This window comes from Terrapene carolina, unplaced genomic scaffold (genome assembly GCF_002925995.2).
Source record: "Terrapene carolina triunguis isolate 2854851 unplaced genomic scaffold, T_m_triunguis-2.0 Scaffold29927, whole genome shotgun sequence".
In the NCBI taxonomy this organism is placed as follows: domain Eukaryota; kingdom Metazoa; phylum Chordata; order Testudines; family Emydidae; genus Terrapene; species Terrapene triunguis.
The window spans coordinates 1-11091 of NW_020694278.1; the positions used below are offsets into that span (position 1 = coordinate 1).

General features: G+C 64.4%; 1 protein-coding gene across 1 annotated transcript; it reads left to right on the plus strand.

The window, feature by feature from the left end:
- Nucleotides 1–5169: 5169 nt before the first annotated feature.
- Nucleotides 5170–10905, plus strand: LOC113409131 (histone-lysine N-methyltransferase 2D-like; the record flags this gene model as incomplete). The annotated part of the gene is made up of 10 exons (XM_026662733.1): nt 5170–5243; nt 6072–6189; nt 6578–6795; nt 7151–7260; nt 7964–8126; nt 8614–8779; nt 9125–9239; nt 9660–9814; nt 10141–10277; nt 10777–10905. Coding segments are annotated over exons 1-10 (1360 nt in total), but the record flags the coding sequence as incomplete, so codon positions are not given.
- Between the last annotated feature and the right edge of the window lie 186 nt (nt 10906–11091).

Below are 11091 nucleotides of genomic sequence, written 5' to 3' on the forward strand. Positions count from 1 at the left end.
CCGCGCTGGGGTGCACCCCCCAGCCCCCCTCCAGGAGTTGGGGGGGGGCGGTGTGTGGTTCTGTTGTTCATCCCCCACCCTGGGCCCAGTGGAGTTGGGGATCCCTGTGCACAGCCATGGGTCTCGGCGGGGGAGATTGGGGTGTGGCGAGGGAAGAAGGGGGACGAGGGGGCATGGGGGGGTGAGTCTGTTTTTTGCAGGGGGGCCCGGGGGGGGAGCTTTTGTTATGTATAAATCCTGATCCTAGGCCTCGGCTGAGCTTTCTCTCCATGGGGCAGGTCTCTCTGTAGCGCCCCCACATTCTGCTGCAGTCGGAGCCTGGGAAGAGGGGCTGACCCCTGTCCCGAAGGGGGGGGGTGCAGGGGGGTATTATGGGGGGGGGCTGACTCTGCTCACTCCCTTCCCCTTCCCTCCTGCCTTTTCGAGGTGGTTGGCTGTGTTCTCCCCCCTGCTTCCTGTAAACATACCGGGGGTGAGGGAACGGGGCTCCCCCCCTCCTCCAGTGGCTGCCCCCTAAATTCCTCACCCTGCCCTTTCCTAGGAAGTGGACACTGGGGGGTGGTTCCCCCCAGGAACAGAGTGACCCTCGGTGCGGCCTAGGCGGCCTTGGGCTCTCCTGGGCTGAGTGTAATCTCCAGAGGATTAGCAGGGAGCCCGAGGAGATTTGCTCAAACAGAAAGTGGTGGGATTGGGGTGGGGGGGGCCGAGCTCTTGCTTAGTTCTCCCCCCTTTCCCAGGCAGCAATGGGGCTTCCCAGGCTTTTGTTCCCCAGCAGCTTCTCTCTTTGATCCCTGAGCTTCAGGGGAACAGGACCCACAGCCCTGGGTAGGCAGTTCCCACCCCTCCCCCATCACTGGCGTCAAAGACCGTGGGGCCCAGATTCTGCGCCTGTCCCCCCAGTTAAATCCGGCTCCTGTCTGAGCTTCCCCGGTGTGGTGGATGAGAGAGTGTGTGTGTGTGTGTTGGGGGGGGCCCTCTTCCCCAGCAAATCCACAAACACTTTCTCTGTCTGTGGTCTCAGGACAGGCCGGGCTGCACCTGTTGCTCTCCCTGTATGTGCTGTTCCCCGTGGGTGCCACCTCCAGCCTCCGTCGCCTCCCGCTGCCTCTCCTGTCGCATGGGGAAGAGAGGATACTGGGGAGGGCACGCAGTGGGAGTAATGCTGGGTCTGCCCCCCTATAAACCGACGCAATGGCCGGGAGTCCCAAGGGCTGCAGTGCCAGGGCTGGAGCCGGGCCGTGCATTCTGCTGAATAAGGCCGGGCTCGCTGCATATTTCACCTCCAGAGTCCGGGCTCAAAGGCAGCCCCCCGGGCCCCCCCCATCAATCGATCAATCAATATAAAGGGACACCATGTGCTGCTTAAATTAATGCCAGGTTAGAACTGCTGCAGGCCAGGTTCTGAGCTGCATCGCGCTGGTGTAAAACGGGAGCCGCTCCGCTGGCATTGTTACTCCACGTTTATGCCGGCAGAGCGGGGGGGTCAGAGGGAAGGGATCCTGTGTCGGGTCTGGTCAGTGTTTTGTGTCCCTGCTGTCACAATCCACCTAAACCCAGTTCTTTCGGGGGGCGCCTCGTGTCTCTTTTTTGCTGACCAGAAGCCCAGGCCCTTGCTCCAACCACTTGACAACACTCCCCCCGTAGGACACAGGCGTCCTGGCTCCATCCAGGGCCTTCACCGCGCTCTCAGCCCCACTCCCTGTGTGGTTGTGTGGCTGTGCATCTCCCATGAGCCATTTTTCTGTGTTGCGAGGGGGTCCGGGGTCCCATCTCTGATTTGGTCTTTTTAGGGTGGGGTGTTGCAGGACCTAATTAAAAACAAAACACAAAAGCCCCTTGGGGTGAGGCTCAGTGGAGCAATGAAATTACGGCCCCCTGCCCTGGCCTTTGGAGCATGCACTAGAATGGGGGGGTGATGCTCTGTGAGGGGGTCACAGGAAATCTGCCCCCGACACAATCCCTTAAAGACGTTTCAGTTTTGGCGCCAGGTTGGAGCTGCCCAAATTGCTTCTTAATCCAGAACTTGATTGTTGTGGCAAATTCTGCAGCTCGGGAAGGAAAACGTCTCTGGGAACCTTGAGGGTGGGTTTGGGTTTTTGGCCCTTCAGTCCAGGATTCAGTGGGGGTTTGTCTCTATGGCCCTGCTTCTGCAATTGGCTCCATGAGGGCTGAACCTTTGCCCCCCTGCCGAGCCGCTGTGGATGCAGAGATCTGCCCACAGGGATCCGATTGTGGGATTAGGGCCCAAGGTGCTCGTGTGCACTGATTTTGCTCACTGAGACCTCGAGGTCTTTTGCATCCGACAGAGAAACGGCCAGCAATGGTTCAGTCCATTTTCTCCCTGCCCCCCCGTGGCGGTGGGAGGTCTCGTTCTCAGCCCAGGTTTTCCGGGAAGGTCCGTTGCTGACCCTGGTAGCACCAGCGAGAGGTTGGTGATGCTGGCAGGGGCGTACCCAGGCCCTGCCAGTCTGGAACAAGGCTCCCTCGTGCTTGTCCCGCCTCTGGTGCCATCAGTTCCATCCCACCTGGCCTTTTCTCCAGTGACTTTCTTTTAGGGGACCTCAAAGCAACCAGTGAATGCCTGGCTTGGCCCTGGGGAGCTGCGTGCCCCTTGGGTCCTGCTGGGGTCAGTGGGGAGTGGAGTGGCTTGGCAGCTCGCCAGGTTGTGCCCCATCTACCCACTTTCTGCAGTAGGAGGAGACTGAGGTGCTGAGAAGTGACTGGCCCAAGATCACAATGGGAGTCAAAACGGAATCCAGGTGTTCCAGCTCCCAGCCCCCTCCCATAGCCGGGGAGAGAACCCAGGAGTCCTGGCTCCCACCCCTCTCCTGCTCTAACCTACCAGACCCCACTCCCCTTCCAGAGCTGGGGGGAGAACCCAGGAGTCCTGGCTCCCACCTCTCCCCTGCTCTAACTCACCAGCCCCCACTCCCAGACAGATCTCCTACTCTGAACACTAGGCCATGCTACTTCCCACCAGACGCAGACATGGCGGCTGGAGCGTGCTAACATGGGAGCTGCTGTCTCTGGCCCTCCAGCCCCATACTTTGACCTAGTTCTCATCCTCTCCTGCCCTCATGGCTGGCGATGCCTGGCGTGGGTTGGGTAAAGCTGCACTTGGCTTTCCAGGACTCCGGGGGCAAAGGCCGGGGGTGGGTGGTCAGAGGGCTCGTGGCCCACTCCACCAGCAGGTGCCTTGCCTCCCAAGGAAGCTCGGCTGGGGAGGTGGCACAGAACATCCCTCAGGCTCCAGCAGATTGGAGCCGTCTAGCCCAGTGCTCCATCTCTGACAGTGCCTGGGGCCAGCTGTTCCAGGGCCTGGGGGAGGTGATGTCTCCCCCCAGGTGAACTGTCCATGCAGCCAGCCCCAGCTGAGGACTGAGTGGATCTCTGAAGCTAGGCAGGGTCAGGGCTGATCACTGCCTGGACGGGAGACTGGTGCAGAGCACCTTGGGATGTTTTTGGGGGCGTGCTCTTCCCCTTCCACCATTGTCCCCGGGGGACTTTGCCCCAGGAAGCTCCGTCTTCAGGTGACACTTCGAACCCTGGCTGCTCGCAGGGAACAATCCCATTGCGCTTAGGAGAGTCTATGCACCCAGGGGAAGGTCAAACAAACACTGCCCTCTGGCCTGATGCGCTCGTTAAGGACTGGGCTGGGGAGGGCAGCATCCGCCTCTGACGCTGATGGGGAAACTGAGTCACGGAGAGGCGGCAGCTTGTCCAAGATCACAGTGGCAGGGGACGGAGCCCTGAGCGCGTCCGCACGCCCTTGTTTTCACTCTAGCTTTGGACTGCAGCGTGGTGGGTAAGGTGGCATCGCCTGGTGCCCCCACTGGGCCAGCTGCTTCTCAGCGAGGCCTGGCCCCCCGAACCCATGAGCCAGCTGGCGTCTGGGGGTGCCCACTCCTGCGGGCTGTGCTAGGAAGGAAGCTGGCGGCTACCACCTGCGGTGGCTCTAATTGAGGTCAGTCCATGCAGATGCCACAGGCCTTGCCTGCGAACACCCTGCCCCAGATACGCTGCGCCAACCCCTTCCTGTTCCTGGGCCCACGGCCGTGGCCAGCCGGTAGAACTACATCTCCCATGTTGCACCTGGGTGCTGGCCGCAGCTGGCCTGGTTCCGTTTGTCCTTGGGTAGCGTTGTAGGAGAGGCGGGCAGCTGGGGTTGTGGGACCAGGCAGGGGTTCGGAGTGTGGGAGGCGTGTCCGGCTGACACACGGGTCCTGTGAAATGTGTGCTCGGAGCAAAGCATGCTGGGATTCCCCCCCCCCCCACACACACACACAGTTTCTCTGGTCCTGCTTACTTTAGCACAAGCCTGGGATTTGGCCAGACCTCCCCAGAACGGACCCGCCGTGGGGCGCACGCTAGTCGTTCTTGTGGTGCCGGCAGGTGCCTGTCTGATGGCCCTGGTGACGGAGTCCTGCCTCCAGCTGCCCCGCCAGCCTGGCCCTGCAGAGCCACCCTGGGGTGGGAGAGGAGCTTCCTCTCCGTGTCCCGGCTGCTGATGCACAGGGCTGGTTCTGATTGGGGGGGATTATGTGATGAGCCCAGTGGGCACCACCCGTTTGCCAGGACTCCATGCACATGTGGGGGTGTCTCTGGGCATTGTCTGGCGCTGACGATGCCCAGGCGGGGGACAGCCCCGCTGGCTCTCGGCAGGCGAGTGAAGGGGTCGGGACCGTGTTTGTGGCAGGGAAGCCTGTCGTGTCACTGCCCTGGCTGCACCCACTCTAGCTAAGCAGAGAACTGCAGACTCCAGGCCTGTGGGGCTGGCACTGCCCCAGACAGGCCTTGGGGTTTGCAGGTGGTTGGGAGCTGACCCGTGTGGGGTGGGGGCAGGGAGAGGGGTTGGCTAGAGAGGTTCCTGGCCTGCTGGGGCTGTGGGGCTGGTTTCTGTGACATGGGCCCTTGCCTGCAGGGAGCTGGCCGAGACCTACCCCACTTGAGCGGCCGTCTGGTGGGAGCGACGCCTGCGGCCGCTCCTCAGGCCTGGGACAGGTGACCCAGAGGCGAGCGGCTCGGTCTCGCGGTGCGGGGTCTGTGCCAGCGGCCGAGGGTCTGGCGTGCCAATGGGAGGAGGGCTGGGGGCGGATGAAGGGCACGGGGGGCGAGGGCATGGCCGGTCTTAATGAGCTGACGTGTCCCCTCCTCCCCGCCGCAGGTCTCTCTGGGAGGGACGGCAGGAGACGGGATGGATGATCGGAAACCGCCCAGCCAGGCCAAAGACTGTGAGGTGCCAGGTGAGTCCGGGGCAGGGGGGTGGAGCCAGATGGGGCATTGCTGGGGGCACCCATTGCAGCACTGCCGGAGCTGCCTGGCCTGGAGGCCGGAGGCTACCCTGAGCCGTTGCCAAGGGCTGCAGTGTGGCACGGCACAGGGGTATGGCCCGTGCCTGGTGAGATGGGGCCGCACGTCCCCATTCTCCATCCCACAGAAACAGCCAAATTGGCCACATTTTACCTGGAGTTTTGGGGCATTGTTACATGGGAATTGCCAGCTCCTATGTGTCCCCCGCTTACTTGAAACTCCTTCCCCTAAAGAGTGGGGTTGAGAGGTTAGAGCTGGGGGGCTGGGAGCCAGGACTCCTGGGTTCTATCCCCAGCTGTATTGTTTGATCTTGGGCTAGTGCCTCAGTTTCCCCATCAGAGCAATGGGTCTGAAACTGGCCCAGCCCAGTAACCAGGGAGCAGCGGTGAGCTGTGGGCGAAGGGCCTGGAGGGGGCCGATGGCTGAATGATCCATGCCATGCTGGGGATGTGACTGGTGAGGCAGGTGGTTCACTAGGCGTTGCACTGTCCTCTTAGGGCCCCGTGGTGCATCCCGGGGAGCTGCCCGGGCTAAGGTGGGGCCGACATGCAGCCGCCCGGAGCAGAGGGATCCCCCAGTGGGACGGCCTCTGCTGGGTGAGGGGGATGCACTCGGTGCCCTGAAAGTAGAAGGGCCGTGCTGAGCCGTGGCAGGGGCTGTGCCTGTGGGGGTGTCAGGGGTGGTGGGGGGGGGAGATTGGTGTAACAGTGTGGGGGCACCTCTGCTGCTGGGATCCTGACGGGGCAGCTCCCCTGTTGCAGCCGACGGGGGTGCGTTTTCGGAAGAGCGGGGTGGCACGGAAGGAGACCCCCTGAAGCCGCCGGAAGGGGCCCCCACTGCCCAGGAGCCGGAAGCCAAGGAGCCGCCCCAGGCCTGCAGGTGAGTGTTGGGGGATGGGACACCTGCGACACTGGGTGGGGGGGGGGGGAAAGGGGAGCAGAGCCAGGAGTTGGGTGCTGTGATTTAGGGCAGGGAGCAGACAAGGGGAGTGGGTCCCTCCCACCTGAATGATGCCCCAGAGGGGCCCAGCCTGGAGCTCAGGCCCCCGATCCCCTGTCTTGTAGGGAAGCCAAATGGAGCTGCCCGATCGGTGCTGGGACCCAAAAGCCCAGGGGGATGCTGGGATGCCCTCTGCCCCCCAGGGACGGGAAGGAGACATGAGTGCAGGAGGACATTGGAGGGGTCGTGACTGGAGGGGGGGAGGGGAGTGTGTTTCTGGGGGCCCCCCACCCTGCCCCCACTGACTCTGCTCTCGTCTCCGCCCCAGCGCCCTGCCCAGGCGTTGCGCCCTCTGCAACTGCGGCGAGTGGCGCCTGCATGGGCAGGGGAAGCTCCAGCGTTTCGAGCCGGCGCCCGACTGGACTGAGCGTCTCTCCGGGCTGCCGGCCGGGAGGGGCCCTGGCGAGACTCTGGCCCCTGGGGGCGACCTGTCCCTGATCGGCTTCGCGGAGGGGGTGTCGCCAGGAGAGCTCTTCGAGCCAACGGGTAAGCAGCATGGGGCGAGCGTCTTCCTTCCGCGAGGCCTGCTGGTGCCACTGCTACCCCTGCTGCCCCAGCCCTAGGCTTCCCACCCCCAGCTGTACTGGTGCCCCCTGCCACCCCAGCCCTAGCCTCTCACACCCCCTCGTTCTGCCAGTGCCCCCCCGCCCAGGGACACAAGCGCAAAGGCTGCTGTGGAGCTCGGGCGTCTCCTTCCTTTTCAGGCACTTTGTGCCCCCTCCGTGGGGTCCCGAGATGTCTCTGTGGAGGGCTCCCCACCCACTGGCAGAGTTCTGGAGAAGGATAGCGGGGGGCTCCTACCCTGACCCCGCCCCCCTTAACACCTTGCCTCCCCTCGCAGGGCACTGCTGGGCCCACCACTGGTGCGCTGCCTGGTCGGCGGGGGTGCAGCGGCAGGCCGGAGCTGGGCTGAGCAACGTGGACAAAGCTGTTTTCTCAGGGATCTCGCAGGTGAGGGGGTGGGGGCGAGCAAATGGGAAGGGGAAGGAGGGCCTGCGGGCCCCCGGCATTGGGGTGGCCGTGGGGGGGTAGGCGACCCCTTGGGCTGCGCTCATGTGGGGTGTCTGGCTAATCAGAGTGGAGCCAGTGACCCCCCCGGGAGGGGAGACCTCTGAGGAAGGGACGGGGTGAGGGGACGGGACATTCCCCTCTGCCAGCGCTGGGGTCCCGATGCTGCCACAGGTACTGTCCCCCATAAGAGGTGGAAAAATGAGGCCCTGCCCCTGGGCCTCTCAGCACAAACCCTGGCCTCCTGGGCAAACACCAAAGGGGTGTTTGCATTTACGTCCCTGATTTCCCACCCACAGGCTGCGCCCGGATAAGGGCTTCTCCTTCACTTCCTGTCCTAAACTGCCAGGCTGTTAATCAGCTGCCCTGCTCCCCTCAGGGGGTGTCTGCGTATCTGTGCTGCGTGAGCGATCACTGTGCGAGCAGCTGCCATGTCCCACCCCAGAGGTGGCTGCATCTCAGCCCCAGATGAGGGATCCTTGCCTCATGTTGCTTCATAGCTGCTAAGCAGCTGCCGCACCTCACCCCAGAGGTGGCCGCATGTGGGGGCTGGTGGGCTCTTGGGGATCGCCCTGGCGGAGCCAAGCTGTGGCAGCGTCCATCCATCCGCATCTCTGACCCGGGCTGGGGTCCCTGCTGCTTTCAGAAATGTGAACACTGTCAGAGGATGGGTGCTACCATTCAGTGCCACTCGGAGGGGTGTCCGCGGCACTACCACTTCCCGTGCGCGGCGGCCAGCGGCTCCTTCCAGTCCATGAAAACCCTCTGGCTCCTGTGCCCGGAGCACGTGACCGAGGCAGTGCAGATGGGTAGGTGCCGCCCCGTGAAGAAGGGCAGGGACAGGGGCTGCTTGGGGGCACCTCTGCCACTGGGTTGGTGGAGTTTTGGAGGGGATAATGGGAGCCTTAAGGAGCTGGGGGAGTGGGGTCTAGTGGTTAGAGCAGGGGCCTGGGAGCCAGGACTCCTGGGTTCTATCCCAGCTCTGGGAGGGGAGTGGGGGCGAGTGGTAAGAGCAGGGGGCTGGGAGCCAGGACTCAGATAGGGGAATTGGGTCTAGTGGTTAGAGTGGGTGGGAAGGGGCTGGGAGCCAGGTCTCCTGGGTTCTCTTCCTGGATCTGTCACTGCTGTGATGGATGTCGGTGAGGTGCTGTGAGATCCTTGAGGGGGAGGGTGTGTTGCTAGCCAGGGGGACGCCCTATGGCACAGGGCTTTGAGGGGAGAGGGAGAGGCTGGGCATCCCGGGCAGTGCGGGTGCAGGAGGGTTTGTTTCCCTAACTCCCTGCCCCCCACGCCCAGAGGACTCGCGATGCATGGTTTGCGATGGGCCGGGGGACCTGCGCGACCTGCTCTTCTGCACCAGCTGCGGGCTGCACTACCACGGCACCTGCCTGGACGTCCCCGTCACGCCGCGCAAGCGCTCTGGCTGGCAGTGTCCCGAGTGCAAAGTCTGCCAAACATGCAGGTAGGTGGCAAAACCCCGGGCACGGGCCCTGTGTGACCCGCACCAGCCTTCCTGGTCTGGGGAGGGGGGGCTGGGAGCCAGGACTCCTGGGTTCTATCCCCAGCTCTTTGAGAGGAGTGGGGTATAGTGGGTTACAGCAAGGAGAGGGCCTGGGAGCCAGGACTCCTGGGTTCTATGCCCAGCTCGGGGAGGGGAGTCTAGTGGGTTAGAGGCGGGGGGCTGGGAGTCCGGACTCCTGGGTTCTATCCTCAGCGTTGCTCTCTCCAGAGAGCTGTGGGGAGGCCGGGGCGGCGCTCAGTCTGTGAGGGGCCCGGGGCTTGTCTGACAGCAGCGTCTTCCCTGCAGACAGCCCGGCGCGGACTCCATGATGCTGGTGTGCGAGGCCTGTGACAAGGGCTACCACACGTTCTGCTTGAAGCCGGCCATCGAGAGCCTTCCCACGGACTCCTGGAAGTGCAAGGTGGGCTCCACACCTGCATCACCTGCAGGGGGCGCCCCGGGGAGGCCGGGCCCGGCCAACTGCCAGGGTGGCATCTGCTCCGGGGCCCTGGCAGCTCGTCCCACGGAGCCGGCCCTGCTTTGCTTCACCTGATGCCAGCGCCCCCGGGGGAGGGACCAGGACCCCCAGGCCCACCTCCCCCATAATCCAAGGGGAGGAAATCCCTGCACAGCACTGACCCTGAGCCAGCCAGTCCCCCACTCCTGCCCTGGGGCTTGGTCAGAGCTGGTGCCACCCAGAGGGGAAATGCCCCATTCCCCACCCCACTGAGCCAGCCAGTCCTTGACCCCTGCCTTGGGGTCAGATCAGATCCACTGCCCCCTAGAGGGGGAAGGCCCCGTGTCCCATTCTCTGCCCCCCTGACTGTCTGTCTCCCTGCAGAACTGCCGGGTGTGCTCTGACTGTGGGTCACGGCCGGCGGCGCTCGACCCCGGGTGCCACTGGTATGAGAACTACTCGGTGTGTGAAGGGTGTCAGCGGCACCGGAACGCGGCGGGAGGCACCGATGCCGCGCGGCGCTGCCAGAGCTGCCAGAAGTGAGTTGCAAAGGGGGTCCCCTTGGAACTGCATGGGGGTCCTGCAGGGGGGCAGGAGGGTCTGGGCCTGGCTGTGCTGGATAGCCCCCCCCACCCCCCCTGTTATAAGCTGCTGAGCCCAGTGCAGCAGGTGCCAGGGGAGGGGCCGTGGGCACCACTGGGTGGGTGTTTTTGGGTCTAGGGTGTGTTCTAGCTGCAGCCCCACTGTGGGGGCCTGGGGAGGGGAGAGGATCCCTCCTCCCCAGCCCCCCAGTCCGCACAGCATCTCTGGCCGGCCGGATGGGTCAGGGGCTCTCAGACACTCCTCATGTGGCTCATCCCCCCAGGCCCTTGCCCCCGGATGGCAGCGACGTGGCAGGGGGTTCCACCTGCCTGGCGTGTCAAGGGCAGCAGAAGCACACGCAGCCAGACGGGGCCGTGCCCCAGGAAGAGATGCCCTCGGGGTGTGAAGCCAAACCACTAGGTGAGCGCATGCCCCACCCCACGCCGGCCCCACAGCACTGGGGGGGCCCTGACCCCAGCGTGGGCCTGTCAGACTTACCCCTTGGTGCCACGAGTTTCCATCAGCCTCTTCACCACAGCCGGGAGGAAGGGCCCTGGCGTCTGTTCCCAGCTCCAGCACTGACCTGCTGCGGGACCTTGGGCCAGTCCCTCCCCCGTGCCTCAGTTTCTCCCCTTCTTTAAGCCAGCGGTCGTATTTGCTTCTGTCTGGGTGGCCCTGCAGAGAGGTTGGAGCGTGGGAGAGCCCAGGGAGCGTGGGCAAGTGGGGTGTTTGCGTGTCCCCCGGGCTGCGCCCCCATCCCCGAGGGAGGGGTGGGAGCCCAGGCAGAGCCCAGTGGCCCTGCGCTGCCTGCCAGGAGGCACTAGGTGGCGCTGCTTGGCCTGCGGGTGCTGGGCGCTGCAGTTGGGCCTGCTGGGTCTCCCCCTCCTGCCCTCCCACAACCAGCCGTCCTGTCCCCCAGGTCCCGCTCCAGAGGCGGAGGAGCCGGAGGAGGCGCCAGACCCGGCAGCACCTGCCAAGGACGAGGCGACAGAGCCGACACCCCCCGAGACGGCCCCTGAACCACCAGCCCTGCCCCCAGCCCCCCCAGGTGAGGGGGTGCCCATGAACACCCCTGGGGGTGGGTCTGCGAGCTCTGCCATTATCTGGGGGGAGGGGGCAGTGGGCCAAGGCTCCCCCAGAGCATTCTGGGAGTTGGGCCCTCTGCTTGGGAGGCTCCGAGCCGACCAATGACGTAGGGCGCTATTAACCCTCTGGGGGCTGGGGGTTCTGCACC